Source organism: Neolamprologus brichardi, chromosome 9, assembly GCF_056152115.1.
Source record: "Neolamprologus brichardi isolate AB-2024 chromosome 9, ASM5615211v1, whole genome shotgun sequence".
In the NCBI taxonomy this organism is placed as follows: domain Eukaryota; kingdom Metazoa; phylum Chordata; class Actinopteri; order Cichliformes; family Cichlidae; genus Neolamprologus; species Neolamprologus brichardi.
The window spans coordinates 29,943,814-29,962,076 of NC_142112.1; the positions used below are offsets into that span (position 1 = coordinate 29,943,814).

Sequence of the window (18,263 nt, forward strand, 5' to 3'; positions counted from 1 at the left end):
TTTCATGGCCTGTCAGGTCAGGATCCATTATCCTCTGGCCATACTGTTTCTCATTAGCCCCCTGATGCGCTGTGAAGGCATGGCTTCGTCCTGCCATGCATGGCAAAACCCCTAAGTTGGAATGAGGCAGCACCTTGGCCCTCTTTGGCACAAAGACAATGCCGAGATTGGACAGGTGGAAAGACAGGGATGGGGAAAAGGGAGTAATACCCAAAAGACCAGTGGTAGAAAACATGGGGACTCTATAGATTCTCTACTTTGTCCCCAACAGAACGACTGAGCAGAAGGTAGAGGACTATAATCTCTTCTATTATGGTTAAACGCATTTTTCTTTTTCTTATTTTTTCTTTTAATATTTATTTAGTCAGGAAGTGAAACTTGAGACACACTTTTACAACTGGATTGTGAAAAGTGTTTGGAACTTTCACAGTGAGGATTTGGCAGATTTTTTTAAGTAACACCCCAGTCACATAGGTCAGGAGACCAGTAAGCAACCACCAGTTGTTGAAAAAAAAAAGTGTTTTCCCTATAGCTTGGCAAGTTGTTGTTGGATGTCACTAGATGAAATTGGTTGCAAGAAGGTATAAAGTGCTACACCAAAAACCCTTCTTGGATTTGATTGGTTCTCTAGCAGATTGCTAAAGTTGTCTATAGTTTGCATTCGAGATGCCAACTTGTCTGCAAATACTAACTGAGCAGTATTGAAACTGAAAAATGCAGAAGTGCAGTGCAAACACTAAACAAAGACCCTTTGTCTTTGCTAAAGTAAATGTTGCACCTTTTGAAATATGTTGGTTTTAGAGATAAGGCACAACTTTCATTCTGAAGATAAACATTCTCAACCAGCATGGCAGTTTCACTCCTGCTAGTTAGTGAAACTTGTAGTTTTAGTTGGGTAGTGTTTGCAGATAAGTCAACCCCTTCCTGTTCCAACATGACTGTGTGTCAGTGCACAAAGCCAGGTCCATAAAGACCTATATGGTGTGGAACAACTCGTCTGGCCTGCACCTGATTGTCCTGACCTCAACCTGATAGAACACTTTTGGGATGAATTAGAATGGAGACTGCGAGGCAGGCCTTCTCGTCCAACATCATTCTCTGGCCTCACAAATATACTTTTAAGATAAGTCCAAAATTGCTATAAACCCACTCGTAAACCTTGTGGAAAGCCTTCCTGGAAGAGGTGAAGCTGTTATAGCTGCAAAGGTGGGCTGACATCATATTAACTCCTATAGATTGAGAATTGGATGTCAAGTTATCCATGAAGGCAGACAAGCGATGACTTTTGGCAATATAAATAAATATGAAGAAGAAGAAGATTTTGGTGGGCAGTGAAATTAAAGTAAAGTGGTAAACACAGAATAGAAAACAACAGAAACTCATCAGCTGCCTGGTTATTTAGAGGGGAAAAAATAGGAAAATCTAATTAAGACGTGATCTCTGGGAAGTGAACTGACCAAAATCAAAAATAGTAAATTCGATATTATCGCTTTATTACCACTTTTACATATGTGTTAACATTTATGAATGCATGAGCAGCAGCGCAGGGGGTGTGGGAGGAAGAGAGCAACAACGAGGGCTGTCTCTGGGGCAGACTGCAGTGGAGTGCACACAAGAAGGGCTGGGAAGCCTCATATGATGCATTTACATGGATGTTACTGGTTATCTGCAGTGCTTTGTTATTTTTTCCTCCAATGGGAGACTTGGATTTCCTTGAATTGAGTGGGTAAAGGAATCAAGGATTTCATTTCTGCGGGGGAAACCTTATTTTTGGCAAAAGTAATTTCTAATGTGTGTGCATATGCATGTGCATTTTTTCCATAACTGACTACAAAGATGTGGAAGAATTAAAGGAAGTCGATATAATTCAACCCAAGCAAACAACCTGAATTTGATGATGAAGATATGTTTGTTTCTTTGGATCAGTAGTAGCTATTAGATGAGCTTTAGTGTCCCTTGGCCTTAATTTTTCACACCTATAGAGCTCAGTAGGGATTGCCCACATTTTCAGCATCCCCAGTCCTAGAAGTGAATTTCCCATGAATTCGGTCATAGGAAAAACTGTTAATTTGACGTCCTTTAAGTTATTAGGTAATTGAACATACTAAAAACATAAGCCAGGAAAAGAGTAGGCAAGCACTGAATATTTGACATCACAAGTACTGAGGTGCATTGCTAAGAGCAACAGAAGCTAGAAGGTAGATAGAAAATAACAACAAGTGAAGGAACATCAACAAGGATTAAAGTGACACACAGAAAACATGAGTAAATGGAGCACAAGTGAGGCAAATGTGGAAGAGTCTCTCTCTTCTGGAAGCTGTAGAAAACTAAAATAAGTAAAGTCATGTTCAATAAAGCAGCTTTCTGTATTTCCATGTCTATCTCCCTTACAAGTCAAGTTTCCTATCTGAATGTGTTCCTGGCTCCACCTGAAAGGAAAACGCGCCGATCCAAACAGTCACTTTGCTCCAATCTAAGCCTCACCAACAGCGTCAATAAGAAGCCACAAAGACGCAAACTGGCGAGCTCATCCAAGGATCACATTGTGATTCACAAATGCGTGTCCATCTCTCCATCTCTGCAGCCAGACAGAAATAGTCAGTTTTGGCACTGCCATAGTTTTGCCTCTATCCCTCTGCACTGTCTGTCCCTCCCTCCTTCCCTTTCATCTCAAAGCAGGAGGGAGTGGGGGAAAAACTGAAGTTATTGCATGTGACACACCCAGGAGAGAAAAAAGGGGGGGGAAATTGCATTACTTCACAAAGCTGAATGCCACAGGAGCAGAAAGAGATGTAGCTCTCCTGCTGCTTAATAACAGTGGAAATATTTAAAATAGGAGCAGCGGCAGCAACGGTGGAATATTTCGGAATCTATATTTAGATTGGGAGTGATGTGCCTCGCCCTCGCAGCCATGGCTCATGTGGGATTCACAGGGGAGACATGGAAATGCATCAGGGTGGAGATCAATCTAGCATGCTGCAGAGTAAAATGCAGAAAGATGTCTTTCCCCTCGCACAAACACACACACACACACACACTCACAATCGGGCCAATATATCATATATTATCAAAACAAGTTCTGTCGTGTTCAGGCTGACGGCGGACGATCAAACTGAATCCTCCTGCATTTATTCCACAAGAACATTTCAAAGCATTGTAATCTCTAAATGAGGTAGGATTTACAGAGTGAGCTACAAAGTCAAATTCCTTTGTACAGCCTCTTTACAAGCCATCTATTTTTAGCTTCCGCTGCCATCACTACTCCAGCTGGATGCAAGAATATCATCTGCTATTCATTCATTCACTAACCAATAACCTGACTCCCGGGCTCGCTTTCACTCCGCAGATTTCAAACATTATTACTTTCCAGGATCTTGTCACAGCAAATTGCATTGATTATTCGGCTCTACATCAGTTGGCTTTAATTACATTTACTTTGCATTGCTTCGCTAAGCATATATCTCCACGTGATTGCGACTAAATCACAATTAGCCAATGCCCCGTGCACCTGGGAGAAAGACATAATGGTGGTTTCATGTAAATCAATGGCATGTGGGTGTTCATCTGCAAAAAATAATGAGGTACTGCAGAAGCTGGCTGAACAGTGTCACTGATAAACCTGAATTGATTTTCACTGGTATAGATTGCATAACACTGTTAGACATTATTTTTTTGGTAAGTAAAATAAAGAAAGAGCCTTAATCTGTCGCACAGCTTACAGCTTCAGTGGATATTTTACATGGGTGGAATTACATTTATTCTTATTTAGCACTATTCAAAACTTATACCACAAGTGACAATCCAATATGTTTCTTATTTTCTACTTTAATTTCTTCCTGAATTATAAGAAATCCATTTCCAAAGCCCATTAACACACTGAAGCTTTAAATCTTAAAATAGGTTCATTATGTTTATTTATATCCCTTAGTTGCTGTCACATTGATACCCTTTTACAGTCTAAGTTGTTCATTTTAAAAATGGACACCATTTCAAACAATCAGGTCAAGAGAATTCCAGTGAGCCAAAAACATCTAAAACCAACGTGCTTAAAATATGCAACGGGGGTTAGAGACCATCTCAATCTGACTCTGAGTCCTAAAACTAAAAACCACTCCAATCAAAAACCAATAAAAGCCACACTTTCAACAGAGTGTTTATGTCTGTGTTTGTGGGTGCAAAAAGAGGCTGACACATATTTCTTAAATAAATCATACAAAATATACTTTGTAACAGAATCAGTTGTCTCTCCACTGAGCTTCTAATTACTTGGAAATACTCAAATGTTTGACAAAAACAAAAACATACCAGGTACACACACTGAAAATCAAAAAATCAGACAATTTCCAAAAAAGCCCTTTAAAGGCCTCTGGAAAGCCTGAAAAATTACTGCTCTAGACTACTTTAAAAAATGAAGGAAAAAAAAGTGACTCCTTGGAAACAAAACATAAAGAAGAGGAGACTTTTGCACAGTACTGTAGGTATGGGCGAATCAGTATTGACACCAGCGTTGGTAATCCAATTGGACTGAGGGGACCAACATTGTTATTTCAGCTTAGACATCTCTGAAGTGAACATCTGAAGCCTCAGTAAACTACCAGCATAAAACAGTTTTCCGCCAGCTGCACGTTCTGGTTAGAGTGTCAGACCAGATCATGGAGTACCAGCAGCTGCAGTCCGAGACTGCAGCCGAGCAGAGAGTTAGATCCTGCCACAGTAGAAAACTGATGAGTTCACCAGTGCTAAAATACAAGTGTGAGGATTGCCCAATTGTATATTGATCCCATCAGTGTCTCAAATGGAAGTAAATCTATATCTAATAATAATATAATAATAATATATATTTAAATACTTGGTGTCTAGTAATATATTTACGAAGCCGGCCCAAATAAATGTTAAATATGTATATACTAAATTTTGCTTATTTAGTTGTTTTTTTCCGTCAGTGATACGGCTAAACAATTTAACACATTCATGAATATGACCATGTATCTGTTCGGTTTGTATCTGTGAATCTTTATGTTATATTCATTCACTGATGCAGGTATATATTATAATATATAAATGAACATATTTCAGCTGTTATCATTCTTTTGTTTGGGCGCGCAGTGCAGTGGGTTTTTTTTGCGTTTTGTTTGGAGAAGCCAGGCGAGGGGCTGCCAATTAGAAGATACTTTCAGGAGGTGAGGATTAAAGAGACAGGAGCCTGGTTTTGTTCAGACAGAGAATGAACTGCAGGACTGTATATACTAAAGATACAACAGATTTTAACTGTTAATTATGCAATGATGCTGCAGCAGATTCCAAGATTAGAAATATGGAGGTGGAGAAGAACACAGTAGGTCTTCTTTGAAAGTATCTACTCAATTATTTGATTCCTTGTGTCTTTAAAGCAAAGCGATTAAATGTGTGTGTGAAGCAAAGAAAAAAGAAAGAAAGAATTGATCTGTAGATTGATGGATTAATAGATCAATGAATCGGTTAAAGGGAGAGTGCAGCAGGGGTTGGGTGTGGCTGACGTAGCAGAAGCTCAAGTACTAAATAATGAATTTAAAAATAAAAATAAATCTTGAATTCAAGACACTATTAATGATAAGTTTAGTTCAAAACTAAAGAGTTTGTGTTAAGAATAAATATAAATAATAAAGTCTTTAAAAGGTTACAGTAAAAATAAATTCTGTGTGCTGGTTTTAAATTAACACAATGCGTATGAAGCAGCGTGAGTGGCTGGTCAACAGATGGTAGTGTTGACAGGCTGCTGGGTTCATTGGCCAGCTCTGTGTACAGTTAGCAGGGGGTCACCAACAAGCCCTGGGATGTTAGTCTCTGCCAGTCCCGTTTTATCACATGCACACTTCGTCTGTGAAATCCCTGCTTATCACAGCTCCATTCAGCTGCCACCAAAAAAAACACCTGAACAGTGTGATTTATGAACTGGGGTTTGCACTGTCTGACAAGGCAAACAATCCCACTTTGTGCCGCTGCTGCAGATATGAAACTTTGTTCTCAGATATGTGATTTTGCTTTAGATGAATGAGCGACGGTGTGAAGTGAAGGTCGAGCTGAATGCCAGCCTTCAGTCAAGGAGAACATTTTTATTTTCAGCTCAAAGGAGCATGGCATGTAGATTATCAGCTAACACTTCAAAAAACGATTGCATGAAGAGATCCAAGGCTGCACGGCGACACATGCACAAGCTCACAAGAGTCTCAGGCTTACCGGAAAGTAGAGAAGCAGAGCCCCACACAGGATGGCCTCCAGCAGGACAAGACCTGATGCTCTGATACTCTGTGGAAACACAAACACGCAACAATTATTAAACTTCGGATTTATCGACCATTTAATATATAAGAAATCTGAGCACAAACTATGAATAATATGTTTAGCCAACTGGTATCAAGGACATTGTATTCACAAGCTCAAGTTGTTCATCTTTTACTAGTACAGGGTGGTGGGACTAGTGCTGTTGTTGTAGCCCCAGGGAGATCAGTCAACACATCAAGCTATGATTATTTAACTTGAAATCTGTATAGAGCAGAGATGCAGAGAACCACAACAGCAGCCAAGTCCCGATTCTTTCAGTACCTGTGCCAAATACTCTCAGTCTGGTGACCAGAAAATATAGCAATAGCAAAATCAACTTGTAGCAGTGGACAGAGCAATATTAAACCATTAAACCATTAAACCAACCATTAAAGGATAAGGCAGCTCAGGAGAGACTGTGCTGGTGGAAAATTGTCGTAGGCCAATCCTCCAGGAAGGACCAAAGGCTTAACTAACCATTACTGAGGTTTTATTGGGGCCTTTTCACTGAAGAAAAATCCACCAAACAACCAAATTTCAAAGCCATGCAGTGGCCATAATACCAAAACACTGATGTCAAAGAGACTCAAATGCTTCATAAAGAGCAATTGTAGTGTTGGGTGGTTTGTCACTAAGACCAACTTCAATTACATTACAAACAGATTGCAGAAGAAAGTTTTTCAGTTTTTAATATAAAAACATAAATGGACAGCTTTAATTTTGATGTGTGTGTATCGTAAACAGAAATAAACCAAATAACATGGACGTAACTGCCCACTTTTTAAAAGATATATCAGAAACAGGGTATCAAAAATGTCAAAATAATGTCAAAATAAAAATGTTTTTTCTTTTGTGTACAGAGTACTGTAGTTTTTATTCACATTAAAAATGTATCGCACAGCCTGTCATAATACTCAAGGCTGATTTAAAGAGGATGGAGGTTTGTTCCTTGTTGCTTGAAAGAGGAGAAGAGCAAAGCAAAAGCCTTAAGCACTTTTTATAGAAGCATCCACCATTTGCAGGCGCTTTGTGTGCACCTCTTGTGTAAGATATTTAGCAACATATCGTCCTCTAATTGACAAGGCGCTTGAGGGGGGCTTTCAGAGAGCAGAGGACAGCTGTGCCACCCATTTAAAAATACATGCAAAAGAAAGCAAAAGGGCTCTCTTGGTGCACCAGATAAACTTATTTTAATTAAATTGCATGAATATAATTGAAAAGTCTGCAAAGAACTTTGAAACAAAATCTTAAACTTAGTTTAATGACATTAATTGGAATTATATAAGTAGCCTTTAAATTATGACAAAGCCCTGGAGTATCTGAAACATCCATCTGCTTTAATAATGGGAATGATCCTTTGATGAACTCTAGCCGTTGTAATGGCAGAGTCCTCGGGTGTGGAAGACAGAGCAGCTAGAAGTTCCTTTGTCAGGAATGTGGAGCATCTTGAGGCTAATCCTCAGATGTTTGATGCTCAATTCAAAGCTAGTAATTAAAACACTTAACTGACAGAAACAACGGGAGCAATGGGAGGCTGAAAAGTTCACAGATTTAATTAGGTAGACGTTAAACTAAAGAAAAAATGTTTGAAATATTAACCATACAAAATCAAGTTTTGTGTCTTGACATGAATATATATTTATTTTTTTGTTCCAAAACACAAGACATTGTACGGTGTATTCAGGAAACACTGAGCAGTGGGAGCAGTCGCAGTTTTCCCCATATGGTATCTCACTTTTTCTTATCCTGGAAAAGTACACAATACACACCCCGTCTCCTTCTGCTTTTTGTGGGAGTTTTTTCTTCCCACTGTCGCAGAAGGGTTACTTGATTGGGTTGTCTGACTGTTGAGGTTTTCTCTCTAACATTGTAGGGTCTCACACCTGAGTTGGCTCCTGTAGTGAAATGAAACTGAATCTCCTGTTTGTCTGCTACGGTTTGCAGATCCCAGCGAGTGTAGCATCCTGAGTGTGTGTTGAGGTAGTTCTGTGTTTTGAGTTGCAAACCTTTTGAATATTAGTTTTAATATATAAACACTGTTTCTAATGCATGTTTCATTTTCCGGCATATTAGAGCAGCGATGCTCAGACACCATCAACACATTGAGTTGCTAGACTGATGAGGAATCTGTGTCATCAAAGTGCTGCTTAGTAAATGACTAAAATATAGTCTTGCTGATAACTAACAAATGTAACTCAATGCCCTCCACAGCATTCTGACGCTAGTCTAATTCTGGTACTTGAAAACTCCAGGACTGATTCCTGGAGGATCAATCTCTGGCTCTCTTGCACAGCATGTCTTTTATCCTGTCGTCCTTCTCTCACCCCAACTGGTCGCAGCAGTTGGCCGACCCTCGCTGATCCTGGTTCTGCCGGAGGTTTCTTCCTGTTACAAGGGAGTTTTTCCTCCCCACTGTCGCCAAAGTGCTTGCCCATAGGGAGTCATATGATTGTTGAGTTTTCTCTGCATTATTGTAGGGTCTACCTTACAACATGAAGCATCTTGAGGCGACTGTTGTTGTGATTTGGCGCTGGATAAATAAAATTGAATTGAATTGAGTTGAAAAGCCAAATCCCACTTTTAAAAAAGTAGTTACGTAGATCCAAGAAACAAAAGAATCACCAAAGAGATGCTACGAATTAGACTGAATTTGTAATTTGTGTAAGTAGTATGTACTACTTCATGTAAGGAAAGTATAGACTTAGAGAGGGTTAGAGTCAGAGGTTACGGTTACATCACAATAACATGAAAAAATGAATGAGCTCTTTTGATCAACCACAAAATTTGTATAGGTATCCTCACCCAGGCAACAAAAAAAAAGGACAACCGTTCTATTCTGTTTCTAAACTTAACAGAATAGTTTTTTTTAAGCCTTTAAGTCCATTTAAAATCTCAAACCCGACTAAGTCTCTAAATTCCTCCACTACCAGCACATCCAGCCTGTTTTCTTTTTTTCTTTTTTCACTTTTTAAATAGAAATTGAGATCTAGATAGGCGATACAGTAGATACAATGAGATGGAACTAGGAGGAGGATGATCCACTGCGGCGACCACTGAAAGTAGGTATGGGTCTTGTCAAATGAAAAAGCTCATTCAGGCAAAGAAAAACCAGACAAACACAAAAACAAAAATAAACCTGACTAATTCACTCTCTGTGACTGATTATAGGACCCCACTGTACCACAGGCAGCACTCTTGCATGAGCTAAATCTCAATCTTTACTTTGCATCACATCTTATATTCATACTCTTCTTTTTAAAGGTGCATGGTCTCAAGGTCATGTAAATAATGTAAAACTTAGTGAAGTTACTAAATTAAGCAGGAGATTTCAACCAGGTGTCATCATTCAAATATACATATAAACCACGGATCATAAGTAAAAGATTAAACAGATTGAATGGTGAGTGGTCTGATGTATGAATCAAAGTAAATGTGCTTTTGTGTTTGCAAACTTTGGTCGTGATCCAAGGTGGTGATTTTGACTTGATCTGAAGTGTTCGATTCATTTGAAATCATTTCAAAGCTTTATTGTGACCACCCACATTTGGAACTACTGTTTATTAGTTCGAGCGGGCTTTGATGACCATATGGCCTATAAAACATCAAACATGTTGATGTGATGTTGCAATTGTGAATTAAATTAGTGTAGATCTCTCTTATCCACTGTTGAGTCACAAAACTTCAGCTCTTCATGGCATTAATGACTACATTCTTGGTTTAAAACACATAAATATAATTATATCAAAGAAGAAGATGCCCTTTAATACCAATTCAAGATGACGTATCTGGAAAATCATTGTTTTATTATAACACCTACCTTATTCCTACGAAAGTGGTATATAAGGACCATGCTAATGAAGACGATCAGCATGCAGAGGCACTGGAAAGAGACCACAACCATGCGAAGAGCGCCATCCTCTTGTACCACACAGGGGGTGTCATCTTTACAGTAGGCGCAACCCTGCTGGCAAGGCAGGCAGTCACTGGAAGATTCCTCCTCTGTGTTGGGACTGCTATCTGCAGGTTTTCCCTTCCTCCCCATTCCTGTCAAAGAAAACATTGAAAAGAAGAAGTCCCAAAATCTTAAATACTCAAAGAAACAAACACTAAATAAAAACTCTCACAGGCTGATTTCATATTTTTTGTGTGTTCCAGGACAATTATAGCTACATTTTTAATAATAATAAAAAATAAATAAACGGCCCGAAATACTGACACAATAACCCCGCCAACAATTTTCTGCACGTGAAGTTCATTTAGGCTAAAGTAGCACATAAATTAGTGCATTTAATGAAAATTAAAAATACTAAAAAAAATAGCTGAATTCAAGAGCATAATACATTTCTGAAATATTAAATGCAATTCCAACAGCTAAAAGTTACGGATAAATATTTATTGGATAAAATGACAAATAATTTTACCTTATTCAGTTGGCTAACAATAGTAAACGTTGTACTCTTAGTTTATAAAGCAAAACAAAAGAAAGATCAACAGTTGAAAAATGCTAGAATTAATGGTGGGACTGATAAGTTGTTAACTTAAAATAAATGAGCTAGATGATAAACTGTCGTGCGAAAAAGAAAGTACGCACTCGAGTTTAAAGTTTTTACGTATCAGGACATAAAAAGAGATCATCTGGTTCTTAAGAGGTTCAAAAACTGGTTAAATATAACCTCAGATAAACAACAGGACAACATATTACACAGTGTTACAGCATATTTAACAAAAAAAACTAAGTCAAAATGCAGAAATGTGTGAAAAAACTATGTACACCCTTCCTCCATCCATAGGAATCAAGAGGGTAAATAGCATTTCTGCTAATCAGATGCAGATCATCGTAAACAAGTCTGAGCAGCTCTATAAAAGTAAAGAAGGCCATCATTGAACACTAAGAAAGATTATTCACAAGTGAAAAACATTCAAGACAGTTGCCATTTCTTACCAGGAGTGGACATTCAAGCAAATTCACCCCTAGGTCAGACTGTGCAATGCTCAGAGAAACTCCAAAAACCCAAGAACTACAAAGCTTTGCCCAAATTTGTTCATGCAACATGACAACGATGAGCAAATCTACAACAGAACAGCTGGAAAAGAAATCAAGGTAATGCCGTGGCCTTAAGAGAGCTGTGCATAAACAAATGCCTTTAATAGAAATTATTTAATAGAAAACACATAACAAATAGAATACCCATGCGCTATAAAATAAATCAGAATATCAAAAAGTACATTTATTAATATGGTAACACATAATCAAAGGAGCTTGCAAAGAAAAACGTCTGGACTTCTTTAAGTTACTTGAAGACGTTTCACCTCTCATCCGAGAAGCTTCTTCAGTTCTAAGGACAAATGGTGGAGAGTCCCAGATATAACGTCTTCAAGTAACTTAAAGAAGTCCAGACGCTTTTCTTTGCAAGCTCCTTTGACTACGATGACCTGGATGACTGAGAACCTTCACAGACGGTAACACATAATCTGACAGAGTTAGTTAGCTAGAAACAGAACTAGAAAATCAGTTTTCCCAGTTGGTTGAAATCTTTTGCTAAAATTAATGAATTTTGAAACAATAATCAATAGTGTAGTTAAAATATTGGTTGAATGGTTTGATCGCTTTGTTATAGGTAAATATAAAGACAAAAGACTGTAACATCTACTTTCACTGAATTAGGTTTTACACAACTTTAAACAACCACTTTACAGCGTTTTGCTCTTGACCTGTAAATCTGTTTGATTTGTATATGTGGTTTTTTTTTTTGCTTTTTTTTTACTCAATAATTTGACATTCGACATCATATTTTGAAGAAGATAGGAACAGATGGTACAGCTGTCATTTAAATTTTCCTTGTTGTTGAATTTTCCTCCAGATCTGTCCAGATGAAGTGCGTCAGTGGCAGAGTGAATCCCGACTGTATATATACTCTTCTTCATCTCTGACCTTACAAGAAGTCATCGACATTGTGTCAACAAGAGGGAGATGGATCTCTGTGTGTGAACATGGAAAGTCAACACGGCTCAACCCTGTTCAGTCACGGGCATATCATACAAGGTTGATGACTTCGGCTCCCTAATAAAAAACACACAAAGACTTTTTAACTTTTTTGGTTTATTCTACCAGGACCAGAGAAGCTGTGAAATGTTTTTGAATGAAGCGTAGTATAAACTAACTATAACCACTTCAAAAGTAGCTGTTTTTTTATTTGCTCAAATAAATTGGTCACATTGGAAAGCAGCAAAAACTTACGCAAACTTAAGAAAAAAACTCTCTCTCAGGGTAAAGTAAGGTAAAAAAAACAAAAAACAAACTAAACAAACCCAGGGGGACAACAAGGAGGAAGTGGACTTGTTATTGGCTTGTATAGAAATCCCCTGAGAGATGCCCATGTGGTTGGATAGATAACACATTTTGGACTTATAGAGCTTTTATAGAGGCTTTATTGGAAGCAGGCATTGTCTCAGAGATTTGCAGGGATTTTGCCTTTAAAAAGAAACTGGCCTATTTTTCAAAGCTATGACTCGGCACATCATTGATCCCTTCAAAAGGAGTACTTATCTCGGTAGCACTGAGTCATTTCCTTTAGCTCATTCTCAGTGGTTTGTTGCTGCTACGTTTGAGTGACAGTCAAAGGAAACGCAGCTACAGTAACCTCTCTCCCATATTTATATGCAAGATACACAATGTAAGATCACTGTGAGACAAAGGGAAGAGAGTTGCACAGGCTTCCTCTGCAGGAGTGTCAGTGATGTCCCCTTGTGGATTAACAGGCTTGTTATTGGCCCCATGGTGGGCCAAACTGCAGCACAACGCCTCGCTAACAGGCTTGCTTTCCCTCTCTATTGCTGTGTTCTCAAAGATGCACACACACTGAGCTTTCATGCAGATTTGAACACTTGCACATGCAAGTTTGTGTGCCTTCGCAGCACAGCAAACAACACAAATTGGCTAAAACAGACAGCACATATATTTAGCTCTCTTTGCACGAAGTGTGACGTTTTAGAGTAAAAAATGGATGCAATAAGATGGTGGAAAAATCTGAGTGAAGGAAGGTAAGGGGGAGGGAAATGGATGAGAATGGGGGTAAAATTGAAACAGACGCACGAGAACACGCTGTATGAGGTTTGAGTGGGATGAGGCAGGAGGGAAAGTGGATTGAAATGAAAGTATGGCACAGAAAGTGATGGAGGGCAGGTGAAAACCACTGGGGTTCTGTGTCTGCAAAAGCCTTTTTTAATTAACTCACAGCAGACAGAATAAACTGGAGAAAGTCGCTACCATTAAAAAGATATTTCCCTTCTCGAACCAGATTAGCCTCCCCAGGTACTGGGGCTACTTCAATTTTCAGACAGGGCGGATACGGTTATCGCAAATAGCTGACGGCCGTCGTCATAAAGTGCAGCTTTTAGCAGAGTCAGAATTAATAAAATGAACTTATTGTTAATTCATCTGCTCTATTTTAGTGAGAGAAAAAAGGATGATTGTGGAAACATTTTCAAACATTTGCTGCTAAACTGCTTGCAAAATAATAATTTTTTACCTTTGTGTCTCCTGTGCTTTTTACTTCCTGTTCCGCTGATTACCCGCTTGAATTACCCCACCTTAGCTGTTTCCACCTGTGCTCTGTTCTCACCTGCCTCTCATTGTGCAATCAGTCCTGTGTGTCTACATATAATCCTCCCTTCACCTTCATCAAGACGTCAGTTTTTCCCCCATGTTTTACTGGTTCTTAGTGTCTGGATACGCCCTGTTTAGTCCAGTGACTGCAGTGGACATTGGGGGTTTTTTCAGATTTTTGCCAATTAAGGCACTTCTTTTTCATTGTTATTCCACCAAACTCTACATTCTGCACTCAGCTCTTCTCTTCACCTCAGTCCAGGACAATAAAGGTTTTAACTGTGGACGTTGCAAATCAAAAAGTATGATAAACACAACTTACCAATCCTTCAGTTTACTCACATTTGTCAGATCTTTCAGCCACGTTTCATGGACTGCTGTGGCATTTAGTCAGTAAGAAAATTTCCAGACAATTTCCAGAAAATATTAAATGCCATCAAACATTTTGATATGCACAGAAGTAATTAATATATTTAACAAAGGTGAATTAAAGCCAGAGTATAATTGGGCACACACTGGCTATAATGTACGCACTTCCACCTGTGATTTCCCTGCTTTAAGTCATAGGGCTGTTCATTGTTAGCATGTTTAGCAACACGCAGCCACATGAATAAAGTCTGCATACAAGGAACAATCATCTTACAGTGACTGATTTGCCATTACTTACTTGTAAAACCATTGACAGCTACTCTGTTGGGATGATAGAAACCTTTCCTGCAGTGGCACTTGTACTTGTCCAAGACAAATCCGTGACCACGGATCGGCAAACACTGAGAAGAGAAGACCAGAGACAAAAATGAGTGCATTTTAAGCTAGAATAAGTTTTACAATCAACAGCGTTTAATCGTGACATCTTGTAATGCAGACACAGACGTGAAAACTATTAAAATATGTCAATACCAAAGCAAAAAGTAAAGCCCACAAACCAAATTCAGCAAACAGACTGAGATCAAGCGCCTTGCGGGAGGGACACGGGTCTAATTATTTAAGTTGTGAGATTCCTCTTTCTGTCTAACTGTGCCTCCTCATCTCTCCATATTAAATTAGTAAAGCCTCTTCCATTTGATTGAACGTGTGATAGGGAGTAGACTGAGAAGAGCAGAGAAAAACACGAGGGGCGTCAGGGGGCACCCTTGGCAGACTTTGTGTGCTGTTTGCCAAATTACAAGACATAATTAATAGCTAAATTAAGAACAGACTTATTTGCCTGATTAGAGAATCGCCATTAATTCTATTTCTTGTGGGAATGAGATTTCATCATCTCCCCAGTACAAACACATTTTCCCCTCTCATTCTTGCTCTCCCTCAAAAACTCCTTTACTGTTTTTTTTTATTTTTTTCTCCACACAACGTGAACATGTTTTTCTAAGCCAAGACGATAATGACTTATGAATCCAAAGAAACGACAAGGGGCCCAGAATAGCAACGGTACTTTAGCTGACACTTGACACGCTATGAAGTGTTTGTGACCTGACTGAGAGATCTAGAGGAAAGGCCAGTGGCAACGTCAAAATGAAGCACCAGTCACTGTGATGCTCTTCACAGCGGACTGGACTCGGCATGTCTTGAGAGGCTGCTATTTCTGACTGTCTCTCAAGGTCCTTGGTGAGGGCTGAATGCATTTTTCAGTCCGAGAGTGTGCGCTCCTCAGTCGAAGCCTTGAGAGGCCAGCCAGGACTCAAAAGCCCAAGGTAATTACCAGGTTACTATTTAGTGGACAACTTCCTCAAGTAAATTCCACTGAAGAGGCCAAAGTATATGAAGTGACTCTTCACTAATCTGTCGAAGACGACTTGTTGTTTTAGTGGTGAGACCCTCGAAAGACCCTCAATCTGACACCTGTGAATCTGTGTAGAGTGATTTTCCTCACCGCTGTACTCAAACACTATATAATACCCACACGGCTCGTAACGAAGTAGATGCTTATTTCAAGACATACCCTCTATGTCACGTATCTGTCAAGTATTGGCGGAGAGATGACCCAAATGCAGGTGAAAATCATTAGAGAGCATGTTTTTATCGGCTGTTAGAAAAACACACGGTCCGAAAGAGAAAACAAAACAGGAATCACTGGGTGCTGTCTAGTATTTATAAAATGTCCTCCCACTTCCTTTACCCTCATCAATTTACCTGGAAAATGTCAAGAAATGTATAAAGAGGTTATATGCACATAGCATTATATTTTAGTATATTATAGTATATTTATATTTTAGAATCCTTAACAACTTGGCGACAAATCTCATCTGTGTTGCAGCCTCAACATCCAGAAAATGCACACCCTGTGTGATCTCACTTTGTTTGAGCCAGGCCATATAAACAAGAACCACCAGTGAAAAACGTCAATTTATCCCAACAGCTGGAATTTTAAAGGAAAAGGAAGACGTGCTTGGATGAGGAAATCAATTAAAGGCAATCCCAAAGACTAAAAATACAATGACAACCTGAATCTTCAAAGATGACAACAATCCGTTTTGATAAGAAGCAGAGTTATTCACAGGAGCCTAATGTTCATAGTTCAGCTGTGGGCTTAACATAGCGACTTGTTGAAGGTTTATTATGGCTGCCAAACAGTTTCCTTTCTGAGCACATTTGACTGTTTGAAACAAAAATGAAACATATGCAAAAGCAGACAATCAGAAAGGAGGGAAAAGAACAAAAGCAGGAAATAAAAGCAAAACAATACAGCTGAGAAACCAAACCTTCAAAGTAAAACAGGAAGTAACCAAAAGATAACTAATTAACCACAAGGCATCACGACAGATAAAGGGGAACGCAGAAAGCAGAAAATAACACTAAGGACAACCGAACACTAACAGAACCGCTGACATTTTGTTATATATTTTATGCTATTAGTGTCACATGCTTTGAATATATTCCCCCATCATGCTTTTTTAAGCGCTCTTCCACCAGTCATGTTCATGGGGAATAAAAAAGCCCAGAGTTTTTCTTTAAAATAAGTTTTACAGTAGCTTCTGTTCATTTTTGTTTATGCACAGACTGTGTATTGAAATGTGTAGCCACAGTGATATGATTCACTGGTTTGTGAAGCCCCATCTGGAAGCCTTAAACAAAGTATTAAACACTCTGCTTTGAAAACAGACATATGAAGCTAGAGCTGACTGCCAAACTACAGTTTGACACTGCATGCTCATACTGTAGCAACTTCTCATTCAGAAAGTAGCCATGCCCGAAAGCATTCCCTGCTGCTGTCATCTGGTTTTCTCGGAAGAGCAATATTAGTTACCCAATAAACATCATGTTATATTTAGTAAGATTTGAAACTAGTGACCACAAAGAAAAAAGACCAAATGTTCATTAGCAAAGTGTTTAGTGTGGCTATAGAAAAAGTGACCATCAGTCTTTATGTAGCCAGAGGAGTTGCCCCCAGCTGGTCAGCAACAATAGAGGTGCGACTCCTCAGCCATCCTTTATATACAGTCTGTGGGTTTCTTGTTATACTGTTGACTAAAGGATATTTTAAACCTCACTAGAAATAAATTATTTCATAGTGAAAGGCAGGTATATTTTGTAAAATTTAGTTACAGTGAAGATCACACAGAATTATCACCCAACCTGCACAGCATTTTAGCATCTTTAGCTCAGTGTGGTCTTGTAGCTTTACTGCACTAAGCAGCTGTTTAGTGAGAAGTTCTAGAGGTCCATCTGTGCAGCTCTAAAGAGTGTATGAACAGAGTTAGTGACTTGTTGTGTTTCACGTAAAGAGTGCTGCAGGAGCTTATGAATCAGTTTTGGAGTTAAGTACATCAGGTCTGACTCAGAGAAGTGACTCCAAATAAAGGCTTATGCTGCTAAAAGCATAGGTGAGTAATAACACACTTGAATGGTGATGATGTATGAGTAATTATCTTAATATGCCACTCCATTATCTTGCAAACTTGTTAACTTGTAATAACATATGCAAACAAGAGCACAGATACTCTAGAGAACAATGAGGGAGAAGAATATAGTTCATTATTAAAAAGTCTTACAGATGCAGAATTTGATTACTTTCTTTTGTAAAAACGCATTTTACTGATACTTGTTTTGTACTTAATAAAATGGAGGCTTATGCAGCTTATGGACCTGATTTTTCTTTGCTTATTATTGGCTTGAAATGACAGCCAGAGGTAACTGCAAACTGCCAAGCCACTCAAATTGATGAGTGAAATGAATGAGCGCATAAATAAGGTGCTTAGGAAGCTGTTTGGTTTTCACTGGATAGTTTTAGCTCCGCACTGTCTAGAGACCAAAAAAAAAAAATCACAGGATTGAATCTGTAAAGCAGATGATTCGCCATATTGGCGAGTTGTCCATCTTTCATCTGAATCCACCTGCTCTTGCTTTAAATGAGGACTGT

At 38.8% G+C, this 18,263-nt stretch overlaps 1 protein-coding gene across 3 annotated transcripts in view; it reads right to left on the reverse strand.

The window, feature by feature from the left end:
• The window catches only part of gpr158a (G protein-coupled receptor 158a), a 96,214-nt gene that overhangs the window by 34,686 nt on the left and 43,265 nt on the right, over positions 1-18,263 (reverse strand). For all 3 annotated transcript variants that reach the window (XM_006799242.2, XM_006799241.2, XM_087846287.1), the window contains exons 3-5: positions 14,574-14,676; positions 10,118-10,344; positions 6,217-6,285 (exon numbers count right to left, since the gene is read on the reverse strand). In XM_006799242.2, coding sequence (XP_006799305.2) covers positions 6,217-6,285; positions 10,118-10,344; positions 14,574-14,676 — 399 coding nt within the window. The remainder of the gene's footprint in view (positions 1-6,216; positions 6,286-10,117; positions 10,345-14,573; positions 14,677-18,263) is intronic.